The following is a 19,130-nucleotide window of genomic DNA, read 5'->3' as shown; positions in this document are numbered from 1 at the left end:
TTTTTTTTTATGACGATAAACCTTGAAACCTGAAATGACGAATTTGAACCATTTCCTGTTTGAATAGAAAATTAACGAAGGAGATGCAACCTATCCTTGGAATGCTGAATCGATTATAGGAAACCACATCTCGATATTCCTTAGCGCTCTTTCTCTGATACCCTCGAGAGACAGATGGACGAACACAGTCGTACGCCTAAAATAGTTTGGAAGTCTAAAAAATGAGACACTTCTTAAACTGGCATAGTTTTACAATCAATTCCAGAGAATCTACGCGCAATCTTCTTATACATCGAATATCGAAACATGGAGTTTACTGCGGAGGCATATGTTCGAGAAAAATCAAAAAAAGGCTATAAGATATTTTACACAATTTCGGAATCTTTCTAAACGAAGATTTAATAATACGTGAAAGTTATACATCATAACTATCAGTCAAAAACAGGAAGATTTTAAAAAAAAGAAAATAGGAGAATTTCTGTCCTGTTTGCATTTTCCCAAGGACACCAGGTAATATTCTGTATAAAAGAAAACTCCCGGGACAGCTGATCACCTGACGCTAAATTAGAGAGTTTAGTATTTCACCCTGTAGAGGTTTCTGATTGTAATCCCTGTCAAATAACAAATTATTTGGTTGTTCCCCTTTTTTTATGATGATCTGTATTACAAATTGATATAGTATGCGGATTGTAATTAGTCTGTTGATTGCAATATAATTGAAGATTGTTTGATTTCAAATGCTTTAACATTTTTAAAGAACAATCGCTAATAATCATTCAAATATGGGACACCTAATTATTGCATTCGACGAAGTTCATTACTTTTCCATTGATAACAAACCAAAAAAGGAATCGAACATGGTGATCAGCTGATGTTCGAGAGAACGTTAACGGTTAACCTGCATGTAGTCATTTATTAAAATTGTAACGGGCTCCAAAGCACACTCCAAATTACACACTTTTGTGTACTAAAATGAGTCAATTTGTATATAATTTGTGTACATAAAAATACTGAATGAATAGTTTTTCGAACCGACATCAAACGCAGAACTTCGTTAACTGAAAGTAAGTTCGATGTTTGGATGACACAAGGAGGGACACGAAAAGTTTATCGAAAATGGATTCCACATGTATTTATTAAGCTAAATATTACAAGGAAATTAAATTACTCTTACAACGTCTAGAGCTACTCACTAGGGAAGTACATGAAGTGGTACGCGGGGATCTGCATGTGTTATATATCGTTGGAAAGGTCACACCGAGTATACTTCACATGTGAAATATCTCGCTTGAATGGGGCCTGTAGAGGGCGTGGCGACCATTTAAAGATCAGAACAAGGCTCGCTCCAAAACACGAAAAAACGTGGATAAAATAAGAAGCTATGATGTAATTGTTTTGAGACGTAGTATATATAGGTTTGAAAAGTAGCTGAATACGAATCTAACACCAGATGTTTACAAATCAAAATGGCGGATCCAACATGGTGGAAACAAATTACAAAGAAACATGCTATGAATCTGAAATCAGGTATATGGAGATATTCGACGTCGCTTGTATGAATCAGATGCTAAAAGTGTAAAATTCAAAATAGCGGATCCAAGATGGCGGACAAAATGTAAAATACTGCTATGGAACTGAAAGCAGGTAGAGAGGGGTTTTCGTGGTCGCTGAATACGAATTCAAAGTTAAACGTACAAAATGCAATATGACGGATCAAATGTGGCGGACGAAAAATGAAAAAAAAATGTACAGAACAGGCATATGTTATTCTTACACATGTAGTAGAAAAATACCTACAGTTAGGGATGTGCGATACTTCGATATATCGATCGATCGATCGATATTTTGTGAATATCGAAATTTCGATATTTTGTAAATATCAAAATCGATATATCGATACTTCGATATTTTTGATATTTCGATACTTCGATATTTTTTGATATTTCGATATTTTTCAATACTTCGATATTTCGATATTTTTCGATATTTCGATATTTTTCGATATTTCGATATTCTTCGATATTTCGATACTTCGATATTTTTCGATACTTAAATATTTCGATATTTTCTATATTTCGATATACTTCGATATTTCGATACTTCGATACCATTCGATATTTTGATAATGGAGGTGGTCTCCATAATTACTAGAAAACATGTTTTAATTACAAAAAATAAACAAAAATGTTGCGTGCAGTTTGCCCGTAAATAGATGGCTGAGCGCCGCAGATCAATAACTGATATCAAGACATATTTTGAGTTTATACTGAAATGGCTGTAACATATTCTGTGTACCAAACATGATCAAAGCCCAAACAATATAGTCAACATGATGCCAGAATCGAGAAAATGTGGCGATCCATAAGGGCGCATATAATCTGCAAGCCTTATCCTTAATTTTCTCGAAACTTCCTTGATGTTAGTCAGTCATCTGCGGCGCTGAGCCGTTCAAACACGACATTGTGTAACAGGAAAACAGCTGAATAATGAATACCTGCTGTGTTTATTCATAATTGGATAGAATAGATATATTTATACAATATTCCAGATATATTTATACAATTTCTACATTCTACTCCTCTTATGTTGTCGGAAACGCAAAAATTACGTGAACTCCAACTAAACTTGAACACACTACGAATCTTTGTTTCTTACAAATGAGTATAACTGGTGAACAGGAAACTTATTGAAGTGAATATACAAGAAAAAATGAGATTTTCGTTAAAATAATTCTCACCATCGTGATAGTAATAAGAATTTAAGTAAATGCTCAAAACTTGCACTAAATAGGAATTAAGATTAACTTTCTCTTCCTTACACAAATCTCATTAAAAAAGAAAAAAAAACAATAATGTTATACCACCGGACTGGATAAGCAAAGTCTTACTTAAATGTTACAGTGCTATCTTTAAAAATTACACAGTACTCTTCTGAAATCTAACATGTTTTTGTAAACCTGACAATATTTCAATTCTTTTTTAAGAGTAGGTAATAAAACCTTACCAATTTTTATTTTGTAAAGCATCATACAATTACCGTATTTGTCCTATTCAAAATATGTTATAACGTGTTCACAACTTCAAAAAACAAATATTTTAATATTTATAAAAATGATAGCTACATTTTACTATATACCAAATAATTCAATCAGTTCTGCTTAAAGAAATTAGTGATGTAATATAGACAAATAGACTTGTATGTCAGTATATCCATAAAGTGTATGATTTTACTTATAGGGTGTGACAATGAATCGGGCCATTTTAAAAAACGTTATTAAGAAGTAATGATGAAATTTGTTTGGGTATAACAAACTGGAATATAAACTAGATATGAAAGCATTTACTTATTTGTGAATTTAAGTCATCAGACAGAAAACAATCTTGCACAAAAAAGAGAAACAGTGTTGCACCAAAAAGTTACTGTCCAAAACTAACATCTTGCCGATGACCGCCATTTTGCACTACACTCTCAGTAAGTCTCTTTCTAAGGTCACACGTTACTCTCTGCAACATATCTAGGAAAACCATGTTATCGTTAGATTATGGAACATCCCACTTCACCCGATCTTGCGGGAAGTGATTTTTGCTTAGGAAGCATCTGAAATTCAGTCTTCAAAGTTACTGCACCACATACAATTCCAGAACTAAAACGTTGCATTCAGAATGAAGATGCAAGAATTTCCCCCAAGATATGCTGCAAGGAATAATAAATTACCTTAGGAAGAAGCATAGTGAGCGTGTAATGTAAAATAGCAGTCATAGGCAAGATGTTATTTTTGACAGTAAGTTTTGGTGAAACATTTTATTCCTTTTCCGTGTAAATCTGTTTTCTGTCTGGTGACTAAAATTCACAAATAAGTAAATGCTTTCATGTCTAGTTTGTATTGCAGTTTGTTATACCCAAATAAATGCCATCATTTCTTCTTAATAACATTTTTAAAAATGGCCCAATAATTCACTGCTGCAGCCTTCACTTACAGTAAATATATTAAGACACAGAGAATACTGATACGCCCTTCACAGACTTAACATTATAATGTCCACTATCATTATCAATACAATTGGTTAAGAAATACAGCAAAACAAATATTTCTGAAATAACCAAGAACAATTGAACATCAACGCTAGTAATGATATTAAATACCGAGGTACAATGCTGTTTTAAAATGTATTGAATTAAAAGCACAATTTCTTTTTCATCTTTCACTAACATTTCTGAACCTTTCAAAAATTCCTAAATTAGAGTAGACGATTTACATCTAAACATTTGAATATTTGACTTTTAATGTAAATGTACTTCTCATATTTTATATTTGTTTAGAACTGGATAACTTATTTACATCCAACTGGATTTGTTGTTACTTGAATAAACCTTTAATCATTCAGCACTGGGGAACAAATTTTTTGTTCATTGCGAGAAAAATCAACTGCTCAGCATGAAACCCAGTAACAGCAGTTCGGTTGTCTGTTACAACATTTCCTCCACTACTGAAAACACGCTCAGATGGAACGCTGGTAAATGGTACACACAAATATTTTTTAGCGAGTTTGCTCAAGTGTGGCGGAACTGACTGGTGATTACGCCACCAAATAAGAGGATCGTCATTCATACAGGGCTGTGGCATTTTTAGATAGTGATCAATCTCTTCTGCAATTTCATCTTTAGGAGTTTTACGATACTGGTGTTCCTTCTTTCTTTTGGCAAACACTGCCTCAAATCCAGACAGTTGTTTTGCTGAACGCTTTTCACATGTCGGAAGTACCTCCATGGTGTTTGATTCATTGGCTGATGAATCTGGACAAAGCTCGTCAATTATTGCTGATCTCACCGAAGACATTTCGTTTTCATTCAGGTAAGTTTCTCTGAAACGGACGTCCAAAAACGTGCTCATTTGCAGCAGTTTACATGGAGGTTTCAAATCTTCAGGTTCATTTTCACTTACATCACTGTACCTTTTCTTCAGAGCGGAAAGGACATGTTGCTTGAGTTCTGGTATCAATGGATCCTCAGCTGTTGGTCTTGCATCCAATTCGATGCCAGGTGGACTTCTATTTTCATCAGCTGAGCCACCAGACACTTCCGCATCGTCAGATTCTTCAATTATCGACAGAAGTGGAAGGATTGCACTTACTGTGACATATGAATCTCCACTCATGAGCTGAGACATTTCCTCGAATGGTTTCAGAAATGCTATAACTTTCTTCAGCAGTTTCAACTCTGAGGGATCAAGCAGCATGTCACTGTATTTGCCCTTATAATATGAACTGAAGAGCTCCACTAACCTACTGTACTGAGATTCTACAGCTTCCAGAAGGTGCAGAGTGGACCACCAACGAGTAGATACAGCTGCTGAAAGTAGTCATGGTTGTTTGCTCAAACTTTCCATGACATTTTTGAAATCTCTTCTCAGTTTGGAAGATAATGAAAGTGTTGTCTGTATCTTCTTACACTTAATGATCACACTAGATAGTGGTTCCTCTTTCAAGACCTTTTCAATTCCTATTTGAAGTGTGTGACCGAAACAGCTAATGTGGTTAAATTTCATTAACTTCAATGCTGAAAGAATATTAGCTGCGTTGTCTGTGGTAAAGGCAACAACAGATGCTGTAGCTATCCCCCAGTCATCGAGTGCACTTAATAGGGCATCCTTTAGGCTTACTGCCGTGTGATCAATATCAAGGAGTGAACAATTAAGGCACACACTTAGTAGTTCGCAGTTGTCACTGACAAAGTGTGAAGTCAATGAGATGAAAGGATTTTTCGCAGCAGAGGTCCATGTGTCAGTAGTTAAAGCTACTGACTTTGCTTCTTTCATTAACCTTGTTACGTGATTTTTTGTTTCTTCATAAAGTCTTGGAATGTAAGTATCTGTCATAGATCGTCGCCCTGGACATTCAAAACCAGGTTGTAGACATTTTACCATGTAACGAAAACCTGGCTTATCCACAGTACTATATGGTTGCATTTCTGTAGCAATGAAATAGGCCACTCCCCGTGTACACCTCTCCTGTGTTCTTGAGTCCATTGGTCGGTAATGTTGAAGTGTACGTTGTTTTAACTGTGGAAATGAACTCCTATCCTCTGCCCTATGCATTTGATTTGATGAGAACCAGAAGAACAAAACGATTAACTTTTTCTGCAAGCAAAACACGGAAATAATTAATTTTGCGACATCCATGTTCAAATCTGCATATATCTTTCATAAAAACAATATATTTAGGCTGGAATTTGGGTAGGAGGAGGGGATTCGGAAATGTTACTTGTAATTCCACTACATTAAAGTACCCCGCAAGAGAATTCGGTTAAAAATGAGAAGTGATATAGTGAAACCGTTATTAAGCCCAAATTATAGGGGGATTCTGGCCACATTGTAGTTCCTTCTATTTCTCCAGCTTTGCAGTGGTTTGGCTGTCCCCTGGCTGTTTAGTTGTGGGGAATGTTTTTAAGAAAAAAATGAAATTGGTGTTTAGCTTAAATTTGGAATAATGGGCATTCGAAGTTGCCGTTCATTTCCATCAAATTCGACATACAGAGCTGAATATTTTACGAACTGCTTATGCAACAGAATGAAGTCAAATGGTATCAATGGTGGGACAAGGTAGAAACATTATGACGAGTTACGGTCGTCCTACGCCATCTTGGTGGCGACCATATTGGATTCAACGTTATTTCAAATAGAACATTGTCATGTAATATATCAAATGACACTCTCTCACAAAGGTGTAGGCGCCAACAAACAATTTGTACATTAGAAAATCACTGTTTTGCATTTGGTGGCCTTTAATCAAGTTGGCAGAGACAAATTAAATCATACAACAATCGAGTTGAAAGCCAAAATGTTAAACCGGATTCTGAAGTTGTATTGTAATCCACATGTCTTAGTTGTGTAACCCTTATCTCTGACCTTTGAAATTTCCCACACAGAAGCAAAATGCCCTATGTGGCAAAGAATAGTAATGATATTGGTTTGCTTCATAGAGAGAGGTGTCCACCTTTGCTGCAAATGTTAAATTTGTCTCTCCCCTCCATAAGGCTAAAGACAAGCAGTGCTTAAATACAGCGGGTGCCTCGAAATGCTGATAACCATGAAGGACTCCGGTACTTTTTTTCGTCGTGAATTTAACAAGTATAAAAGTCAATCAGATGCGGTATTGCATTTGTTAAGGAAGGTAGAGAGGAAGGCTTATTTCATATATTTATGTGGAAGAAAAGCAAAGGTTTTTATCACGTGGAGGGAGGTAAAAGAGTGTTTGTTTCATGACTTTTTTGTGCAAGAACAAGAAAAAAGAGCCAAGAAACAACTTGGACTTTAAATACCCAGCTTTTATTACATATTCTTTCATCATGGTCGAGAGAAAAAAATAAGTAGAAAAACGAGAAACAAACGAGTCTCTTTTTAGTAGTACTGCTGTAGTTTTAAAAGAATCGACTCTCGTTATCAGTAAACAATCACCCTACTAAAGAATAAAAGGTTTAACAAATGCAGTTCCCCACTCCGGTGATATTTTGCTTCTCTTGTGGCCTTTGAAGTGTGTTTGTGAAGGGAGGGAAGATAAATCTAACAACATTTCTATTACCGCGAGCCAGTCCTACAATCCCTTGATATCTTTAACCGTCAGATAAGTTAGAAAGATGTCGCGGCAGTAGCGCTGAGCGCTCACTTTACCCAAAATAACACATTAGTACTGTGATCGGTTGTATCATCCCGTTGCCTTATCTGACGGTTAAGAGATATCGAGACATTTTATTAGAACTGGCCCTGAAAGTGGCTCGAAAGCTTAGAAGTAAGCACTGTAATGCCCTACTTTCTAATATCCATAGCAGTTTTTCTTCGATATTTTTCGATACTTCGATATTTTTCGATATTTAGATTTTTCGATATTTCGACACCGATATTTTTCGATACTTCGATATTTTTCGATACTTCGATATTTTGATACTTCGATATTTTTCGATATTTCGATATTTTTCGATATTTCGATACTTCGTTATTTTTCGATATTATCGACCGATATATTATCAAACCTTTGATATTTCGTTATTCGATATATCGATCGACTTTCGATATTTGGTCGATATCGAAGTTCGATATTCAAAACCGGATATCGCACAGGCCTACCTACAGTGCATAAGGGGACAAGTAGATGACGTTTTACAATAAACAGGGAACGTGTTTTGCTATACAATCATGCCAACATTGAGGTACAGAATGCAAGGCAGGTTTTGTAGTGCACATGAAAGTTTTATGATATGAACAGGTTGCAATCATAGGCAATAATTATTTTACTACCAACTCCCTCCCCCGCCACCGGAGAGATATGCAGGGATCGGCATGTGTTATATATCGTTAAAAAGCTGCAACGACTACTCTTCACATCTGTAATATCTCGCTTGAATGGCCTCTGTAGGGTATGTTGCATTTATTTTCATATATCATCTGAAGACTCGAACAATGACAGTGAAAAGTAAGCGTTTAAAATATCGTTATGCTTCCATAACTGTCTTTCCGGTTTCACATAATGTCGTGTACACTTGTGAGCAATATGTATGATAAATGCCCACTCTCCGTAGTAGGGATGGTACTCATACCGAGAGTAATTTCGATCTTGTATGCTTTTCCAAATAGAGAGAAGATCGAGACGGAGCCCAGGCTCGTCTCGATACTCATACGTCCATTCAGTACTTTTGCACCTTTTGTCCACCATATTAGATGCGTCATATTGTATTTTGCACTTTTAACATTGAATTCGTATACCACGACCCCGAAAACCTCTACCTACCTGCTTTCAGTTCCAGCAGTGTTTTACGTTTTGTCCGCCATATTGAATTTTACACTTTTAGCATCTGATTCATACACAGCGACGTCGAATATCTCCATATACCTGATTTCAGATTCATAGCATGTTTCTTTGTAATTTGTATCCACCATGTTGGATCCGCCATTTTGATTTGTAAACATCTGGTGTAGATTCGTATTCAGCTACCTTTCAAACTTATATATACCACGTCTCAAAACAATTACGTCATAGCTTCTTATTTTATTCACGTTTTCTGGTGTTTCGGAGCGAGCCTTGTTCTGATCTTTAAATGGTCGCCACGCCCCCTACAGGCCCCATTCAAGCGAGATATTTCACATGTGAAGTATACTCGGTGTGACCTTTCCAATGATGTATTACACATGCAGATTCCCACGTACCACTTCATGTACTTCCCTAGTCAGTATCCAGAGCATGTTCTGCTCAGTGTATCCACTTTCTTGTCATATAGCATTTACATATTATTGACACCACAACAATACAAAGCCCTCTCCCAAACCCTGGATAATCATGATTAAGTTCCGTACATTTGCAAGTCTCTGTACAGGCAGTTTCTCAAGAAGTCGAACAAGTTAGTGCCGAGACTATATGGAAGTCTTGACAATTTTAGGATAATCTTGTGACATGACACGATAGAGAAAGTGATTAACCACGAAATCCAAAACAATGTTTCCTCTGTACAATCCAGTTCTGTTTTGCACTAACGACAGGTTTCTGTGGAAAGTCCCCTTGTCAGTAACCTTGAAAGAAAACTTTGGTACTGGCACGGTTATATTTAACACAGGGATGCAAATAAGCTGCGGGCGAGTGGTTCTTCGGTGCGGGCGAGTGGGCTAGTAGCTTTTTCCTTAGGCAAGTTGATTCTTTTGTTTATTTGCATCCCTGTTTTAACAATACACAAAAGTGCTGTAACGCAGTAGATAACGTTTTCACGCACACACCGAGCAAGTGTTGCAGTCGAACTTACTGAGCGCAGAAAAAATGTCCCGTCTGACAGATTTTACCCAGAAACACAGCTCCAGCCCGTTCTACACTTTCCTTCACTTTTGGACATGTAAATGAGGCGTGCTTCGCGAAGCCTCCAAAATATATGACACATTACGTATCGAAAACACAAAAGAAATACGTAATTACAAGCACTGCACTGGTGCAAATATCGGGAGGATAAGTGGAACATGTCCCCCCAATCTTGGAACTGAGAAAGACTGTCGGATAATATTCGGATTTGATTTTTTTGCGGAGGGGGGGGGGGATAAATATGATTTGTGTCCAACTGCCACAAAGGAAAGTGAGATGAAATTTAATATGAGTATCATCTGCCCCTCAAGCAATATAAGTCAAATGTTCCCATCCCCAGTGTTGAAACTCTACTCCCCTGATCCTCCACAGGATTGTTTCTCGACATCTCTTAAATATTTAGAACATCGCTTAAAAAAAAGAAAGATTATGGGAACGGTCTTACCCGTCTCTTCCCTCCCACCCAATGTTGAAGACAGATTTGCGCCGACGATTGCAAGGAACATAAACAAATCAAAGACACTGACTGAAGACTTTTTTTAAAAAAAAAATCTTTAAACTTTCGCCTATTTGTACACGATAAGGCTATTTAAAAAATCAGCTAAGTTAGAAGGCACATAACACCAAAATAATACTTTTTCAGAGCTTATGCACTTTCGAAACTAAATATGAATATTCCAATACATGTAGCTAAAATATAAATTAAAAAGCATATTAGAAATAATGTAAGTAAAAGGCAAGAAATAAATCAGATCACTAGGAAGTCTACATCGTCAGCCTAGGCACACTTCGGAAAGGATTTAAATCATAAGAAAGAAATTATGGATAGGTAAAATTTTTCACTGATCCCCGACAAAGTAATAGCGTCTATCGGGTTAAATGTCAATGTGACCAAACATATATAGGCCAAACAAAAAGGAATATTTGTACGAGAATCCCTGAGCACATTCGTACGTCCAAATCTCGTAGCTTACAACAGTTATCTGGATTGGAATCACATCTCAAAGACAATAACCACAACATTGCTAATTCATGTATGATCGAAAAAAGCAAAAACAGCAACTGAACGGAAAAATAAAGAAGCTTATAACATTCATAAGGAAAAACCAACACTCAATTTAGGTAAAGGAGACATAAATGCCATTTGGAGCAGTGTTTTACTACGCATTTCTGCCGTTTGGAAGGTAATGAAAAAACAGTAAACAACAGTGAACAGTGACAAGTGAATTACTATAAATATATGTCTATTTCTGGTGAGAGCAAGAGTTTTGTTTTGCAAATTTAAAATTCTTTTTAACCAATGTTACCTATCCATAATTTCTTTCTATGGTTTAAATCCTTTTCGAAGTGTGCCTAGGCTGACGATGAAGACGATGTTCTCCGAAAGTATTTCCTACTTATGAGGGTTTTTTTGTGAGTGTGTGTGGTGACTATTAGCCTTTTACTTACATTATTTCTAACTATCGCCGCTCGCAATACAGTAATAAAAAAATAACATATTGTTAAAACATTCAAATATAAACGTTTTAGTGAAAGTTCAAGGCAATTACGGGAAATCAAGGAGTTAACCTAAATATTTAAAAAAATTTTGGCGTATGCTTAGTATCACCAATGGCACATTTTCTGCACTGTTTGTCATCGAAAATCGAAAAGGAAAATTTTATTTCTGCCCATCCTAGTGAACAGGTATCGTCCAGGTTGAATTTCTATGCATTCACTTAAAAGAGTGAATTATTATTTTCAATAATTATTATTATGTTAGATTTTTATTATTTAATAATAGAATACGTGCCACGGTATTGTTCGCCACGACTCTATTTTGGTGTTGTTTGCCACGGTATTGTTCTCTCTAGCTTATCTTATATCACAATCGTGAAGATTTGTATATACAAAATCGACTCATAAGCTAAGGGTTGCCAGATGAGCATATAAAAATTAAACCTATTACATTTATAAACAGAATACATACAATACGAATTGTCTCAAGCACGTTACTGGGTTACTGCGCTATCGGCTGTTAACGTCACAATTAAATTTATTTAAGGTGAGTTCAAGCACTCGATATAATAATTTGTTTGCCTAAAAACTCTACAAATGTATTTTCGAAATTGATATGGCGTACAATTGTTTATGTTAGACTGTGTAGCCAACATTAAATCTAGGCATATCATCAGGACTAACAATAAGGGGGTAGCAATTCCGAAAAATGGGGACCCAAACCTTACGGAGGGGGCGCGATATATATTTTTTAATATTCCATAACCTTTCTAGAGATCAAATTAAACAAAATTAGATTTAAAAATCTGGATTTAGCGATCTTTTAAACACCTTTGGTGGGAAGAGGAAAATTTAGTCTATTGATAATACAAAAATTTAGTGATTTTTGTATTGTTACTGGGCTACTTTCAAGTCCACACAAAGAGCTCCTTAGTGGCTGAACGGTTAGCGTACGCGCCCTTGGTGTGGGAGATCCGGGTTCGATTGATGGCGGGAGCTCATGCTGTTTGGATTCCACGTTAAATTGTTGGTCCACGTTTCATACAGCCTCGATGCTGAACGGGATGCTAAAACTGAAAATCAAATCAGTCCCACAGAGATTATTACTCGTAAAATACAAAAGTCAGCAATCCCTCCATGGCCTTTCTGAAACAAGATGGAATGTGCGCGAATTGGAGTGGATTTGAGTTACGCGTTCCATTCAGCAGCAGACTATGAAGCCTGGGCCTACAGCTTAACATAGTTTCCGATTCGCATGAGTTTCCGCCGGTAATCGAACTCTGGTCTCCCATACCAAAGGCGCGTACGCTAACCACATAGCCACAAAAGAGCCCTGTGTGCGATTTGAGACAGTAAAACCTATGGCAGAAGAGACGGGAAGATTACATTTCTCTAAGTTAGAACCATTAATTCTTTTGAACGTTTCAAGGTAAAATTTAGACCATAAAAATGTAAGAAATTGAATCCCGCATTTGATACTGAACCACTCCCAGAAGAAACCAAAGAACAACAATTTAAAATATTGGATTTTTTTATGCAATTGTACACAAGATCGTATCTCAGGTGGATTCTCGGTGTGCAGAAATGAGAAATATTTGCTTACCTTTTCAAGAAATTCTCAGAGTAAACACTTTGGATGACAGTGACGCAATCAAGAAATTAATTACATTCTATTCTGATGACTTTAGTTATAATTTTGTCCAAGAGAAACAAGTGTATGAGTCATTCTCTGTGCAGCTACTTTCTCGGATCTTCACAATGAAATTTATAAATTGAAGTTATATTTGTGTTTCCTTAACTTTACAAGGTACTCAGAATTTCCTCGCGCGAAGTGAATTTTGTGGTGGACCGTGTGCGTGAGTTTTCTCGGGGTTCCTCTGTTTCCTGCCACTTCCTTCATTACACTATTTTTCATTCATTCTCATCATTACCACATCCCTTTTGCTTACATGGCGTAAGCGTAGGACGTAAAATTGAAATTGAATACAAAACATTATACAGTATAACAAGAGATGATATTAAGAAATCATTAAAAGAAAAATCCAATTATATCAATTTACTAAGCTATTGTGATATTAATTAAGTTTTATGTTCATTTGTTTGGAGCTTAATGTTTTCTTTCAGCAGAGAGTCGAATGAGACCTCTCACGTCCCAAGAGCGAGAACATTTACTACTTGTTCCAGAGGATCAAAAACAGAGGTGCCTGGCAACCCTTCCTTTTACTCCAGATGTGTGTGAATTTTCACGATAATGAGATCTGATAAGATCGGAATGCAAATACTGTGGCAAACAACACGAAAATGGAGTCGAGGCAAACAACAGCCACCTAATAATATTTAGTATAAAAAATTTCTAATATCCATTGTTTTTGATTATCTTTGAGTTAAAAATAAAAAAAAAAATTACCACTTCTTATCTTATTCGTATGAAAAACTAGTCCGAGTAGAATTTCCGTACATTCGCTTAAAACTGAATTAGATATAATTACAGAAATGATTGTTTTCCTTAGAGATTGCATTTTAAATATTCTTTGCCAATGATTATCTTTGAGGTAGCAATAAACATTCTGCCAATCTTCTCCTTATTCGGTTAATTTGGTGGATGGAAAATTACGGGCTAGAATGAAACTTTCAAGTATCCACTATGGTAATTGCTTAGAAAAACCCAGGAGTAAAAGTGAGGAAGAACGCGGTGGGACGTCGTTACCCTACTTTCTGGAAAATATCTATGCCATTTCTCCACTCTGTAAAAAAAATTTACAATGGGCAGACACGCACGAGGGGACGGCATGATGTCATGCGTTCCCCTACCTTTTTCAGATCCACTTGTATCCCTGAGTAAAACTACTGAATAACGAGTGAAACATAGTTGCTTCAGTACATGTTGAATTGGGCACTTAAGTTATGTTTTACTTTGATAATTAAATATACAGGGTGTTTAAAAAAGAACTCCCTAGTTTTAAATATATATTTAATTGAGAAATGAATGAAAACTTACATCAATGAGTACATATCATGAAAGATAATTCCTTTTTGTTTAAGGTAGGTAGACTTCAACGTGGGATCCATTTGTAGCCCTCCACACGTCGAGACGATATTCCACTTGAAAGACTTCTTTCCTTGAAAGACTTTAGCCAGTGACGGATAGTTTTTGCTGTAGATGGTTCACCACCATACTGACGTCTAACATTACGTTGCACTGTTATAACTGACTCAGTTTTCACAAGCTAAATAACACACTGCGCTTTCTGTTGCGGAGTACACATTGTTGCTGAGTTGCTCTGCACTGCACGCCTACCTGGACTGAACTGAGGAAACAGAAAAAATAAACAGCACTGGTGCCGTCTCAATGTCAAGCAGACCTGCCAACTGCACGGGAGCCAAACTTGGAGAGTTGATGAATCAAACTCCACAAACTAGAATAGTGTATATCACTTTGTACAGATTCTAGGACACACTAAAACTAGGGAGTTCTTTTTCAAACACACTGTATTATCATTGCAAATAAATGTCTTTCTAAGAGAACATTCTGCAACCCTTATCTATAGTCTTTAAAAACATGTCATTATATTATTCTGCGTGTTTCCCAGTGACACATTTTGTCAGGTTTTTCTAACCTATATTCCAGTTCCCCAGATACTGTTCGCTTAATTATGCAGTCTTTATCACTTAACACATTTTGAAACTTGGATTAAAAAAAAAAAAAGAAAGTTCTGGTAAGTTCTACCACAATTACAATGCAAGAAGTAATCTAATTTTATGTTCAATTTATCTTGAATACGATTTGCATAATTTCTGAAACTTGAAGATTGTGAAGTGTAGAGAATTTATATCTGAATAATTCTCCATAAATGTAGGAGTTCAAGTTTGTACATGAGTTGCTAAGTAAATAAACATTTCGACTACATGAATCTGAAAAGTAAATATCGTAGACTTTTTTTTTTTTTTTTGTTAATCTAACGTCTAATTGGTGTTCCTTGTAGTTTACGGAAAAGTGTCACCTGACAACATCATATTACGATAACAATAAAGTTGTAATAGCTTTATCGAATTAATATACAGTGCGTACGGAAAGTAAGTATACACCTGCCATGCAATACAATACGGTACAATTCGTAATATCGTCTTATTTGTTGAGACTACGTTGCATAGTAGTTGGTATGACTTGAAGTTTCCCTTCATCGCGTACTGATATCTACCACAATCCGCATGGTTCTCTTCTGATAAAATCTTGATTTGCTCTCTTATACTACCTCGATAAAAAAAAAAAAAAAAATGGCGCATCTGGAAACTTAACGGGAAATTAGTCTTTCACTGCGTTTGTTTTCTCATCATGATCACGCAAGTAGTATTTAATTAGAAATATTCGCTGTTAAAACGTATTATGCTTCTGAGTGCGCGCGTTGAAAGGCACGGCTTCAATCGTTCACAGGGGATAAACATATAAAGAGAAACAAAAAACTAGACACACATTTTCTTGTCAAGGTCAACAGCTTGATTGGATCGCGGAATGAAACTGCACACAACAGATAATTTGCAGAACACATTCGCTGCGCACGGAATACGGCTACAATGAAATTGCGCACACTCTTACGGTTTTATCAGTTGTATCTGATAAGCCGTTTACAAGCTGTTATAATGTACAGGATTGCGCACAAAATATTAGGCAATGTTGTCAGATGGTTGACTGGAGTGTAATGGTCGAAGAATCTCCCTATTCATACTGTTTCTAACTATATATTCTAACTAGATTTAGGAAGGTGATTTAACATGTATTGATTGATTCTATATTATTAATAAGTAAATCGTGTGATATTGCAAGGATTATATTGGAATGCAGTATAATTTATGTGAAGAAGTGGATTACTCACATCGTTGTATTGTATTAATATTATTGTAATATAAGTTTATTGTATCTCATATATTATTGTAACAAGTATATTATATGACCGCAGGAAAACAGACGTTAACAAATTTATAAAAGCAAAGCTTTACGTCAATGGAGAACATTATTCATTTCGATTTTCAATTGTCAATTTTTCCATAAAACTTGGCTAGTAGTGGGAAGTATGCCTACTATAATATTATTATTCCTAATGACATTGAGAAAGTCATCATAAATGTTTGCTTCGTTTTATTTTGGTTTCCAATTAGAATATGGGCTTCAGAGCCCTCAGTAGTTCGTCGAACGACGAATGGGTGGAAGCATTTCATAAACATTACAATGAACTATCCTATTCTATTCACCGGGTCCAGAATATTTATCAGATGATTTCATCTTTGTTCGAGATACAATCAGAAGCAAAATTGAAATTAAGATCTATTGAAAAAGGAGATATCAATGCAAAAAGAAAGGAAGATTTGAAGAGACATAACTTCATATTGAAGCAATATGAGATGCTTAAGGGTGAAACATGTTCAGAGTATGAGACAAAGAGAATTAAATTTCTAAAAGTTATAGGCTTTGAATTGCAACCAACAAAATTGTAACAGGTGGATTGTAAAAACAAAAACTTGGTTTTAAAGGTATCTTGACTTGTATTTACTGATCAAATTATATTTAGTTAATCCTCTATATAATTTGTATTTTATTTCTAATTTCTATTTCTATTCTAGTCTGAAGGAAAACCTTGTGTGTGCACAGATTTTAAAGCTACCATTGTGGCAACGTTGGACAAAAATCTGTGTTCAAAAAGACCAACAGAGATGTGTGCGCAATTTGGGATCTAGAATGTGCGCAATCTAGTTGCTCCCCGGAATACAATTGCTTAACTTATGTAGGTGTACAAGTTTTCTTCGGCATGCACTGAAGAAAATCATCCTATTGAATATTTAGTTATTTCCTGCTTTCGCAAAATACTAATATAAATTACTCTGTTATAGTTTGCTTCCATTTATTATCTGTGTATTTATACTCACAACTCATGAATCCTGGACGATAAATTAAAGGTTTATTCTGAGTATTCCTATTTAAATAAAATCACTTCTCTATGTTTCATTATGTACAACACTAGAGCCTCATTGCTTCCAAAACCTCTCTTTAACCTCTATAAAATTAACTTTATGGTCTATGGAACCAGGAGGTTCAATACCACGTTCACAAAAGCTCTCCACTGACTTCTTTCCTTAGCCAACTGGATCCAGTTTCTACTTTGTATTCCTATTTCTGCGAGATTCATCTTAATATTGTCCTCCCATTTGCATCTAGGTCTTTCTAATGGTCGTTTCTCGGTTGGTCTTCCAGTTAAGATTTTGAAAGCGTTCCTACTTTCTTCCATTCTGGCTACATGACCTGCCCACCTGAGCCTCCTAGACTTGATGACCTTAACAATGTTGGGAAACTCGTATAAATTATGAAGTTCCTCGTTATAAAGTTTCCACTAATCCCCATTCTCGTTCCTTTTGGATCCGAATATTCGTCTCAGGATCTTGTTCTCAAATACTTTCAGTCTACATTCTTCCCTCATAGTAAGCGACCATGTTTCGCAACCATACAAAATAACAGGCATATATATTTTAATCTTCAAATTACTGGACAGAATTCGTGAAGACAAGAGATTTTGAACTGAATAACAACACGAATTCCCTGCTTTTAGCCGACTTTTAATTTCTTCGTGAGTATGGTTTTCGTGTTTAATATTGATCCTAGATATTTGAAAGTATCCACTTTATCAAAAGTATTATTTGATATTTTAACACATCCATAATTAGCCGCATTACGATCCCGACTAACTTTCGTGTAACTTTAACCTCTATACAATTCAAAATTATTTCAAGTTAATTAATACAGTCACTAGTCAAGTTAATTATTACAAGTCATATTTCCAGTTAATTACTACACTACACACTCTCTTGCCTAACAACAATGGCGTATTTAGGGGGTGGCTACCGGGCTCAAGCCAACCCCCCCCGAAATCAATTTGTTACATGCACAACTTCATTAAAATCTGTCGGCACACAAAAGGAAACATATAAGTGCTTATTCATGTCTTATGCATAACCCCCCAAAACAAAATCTTAATACGCCACTGCCTACCAACATTCTATCTTTACACGTTAGTTGTTTAAAAATATTTCCTACCATTTAGTTGCATCTCAGCAGGAAAAATTATTACTACACCTGATTGAAATTTGGAGACAAAACATTTTGTTTCAAAGTTACCTATAAATGAATCTTCATAATATAGAAATCTACTAACATTTTAAACACTGGGGAACGGTGGACTCAGGTCATTTCATTAAAAACTTTAACTTCTAAAGTCCGGAAAACACGACATGAAGATTTTTGTAAGAAAATATATAAAAGAAGATAAACATTATTTTTAGACAATTCTAGACCAAATCCATTTTTTTAAAGTGAAAAGTGAAATTGCTACTAATGGAAATATAATTGTGGAAAGAAAAAATTGTTCAGGTCTCAAATGGAACAGTTCGAACACTGCACACTTAATTGAATATTTTGCAACACCGTTGCTAAACAAATGTAGTATTGCAAATTTTTATTTTGCTTGTAGATTTGAAATATGTTATAACCTGATATAGTGATATTTGACCAAAAAAAGTTTATGTTGGGTTAGCAATACTCTTAATCTTATGGTATCACGTAGTATGTCAAATAATATCCTCTTGTTGATATTTGCATGGTACGGAACACCGTGTGCGTGAATTTTCTTAGGGATCTCCCGTTTCATGCCCACTTTCTTCATCAACCATTTCATTCATTTCCACATTTCCACTCCTTTAGCCTATATGGAATAACTGTTGGACATAAAACCGAAAGATTTCATTTATGTATACGAT

At 35.7% G+C, this 19,130-nt stretch overlaps 1 protein-coding gene across 1 annotated transcript; it reads right to left on the bottom strand.

The window, feature by feature from the left end:
- Window positions 1-4,381: 4,381 nt before the first annotated feature.
- On the bottom strand, window positions 4,382-5,236 carry LOC145666180 (E3 SUMO-protein ligase ZBED1-like). Its single transcript, XM_081733253.1, has one exon. The coding sequence runs from the start codon at window positions 5,234-5,236 to the stop codon at window positions 4,382-4,384; it is 855 nt and encodes a 284-aa protein (XP_081589379.1).
- Between the last annotated feature and the right edge of the window lie 13,894 nt (window positions 5,237-19,130).

This window comes from Thermobia domestica, chromosome 12 (genome assembly GCF_964235325.1).
Source record: "Thermobia domestica chromosome 12, izTheDome1.hap1.1, whole genome shotgun sequence".
Lineage (NCBI taxonomy): Eukaryota > Metazoa > Arthropoda > Insecta > Zygentoma > Lepismatidae > Thermobia > Thermobia domestica.
This window is presented reverse-complemented; position numbering and strand designations above follow the sequence as displayed.

Bases quoted from the DNA above. Each gene is read 5' to 3' on its own strand.
- LOC145666180 (XM_081733253.1), bottom strand. From the start codon at position 5,236: ATGCTGCTTGATCCCTCAGAGTTGAAACTGCTGAAGAAAGTTATAGCA.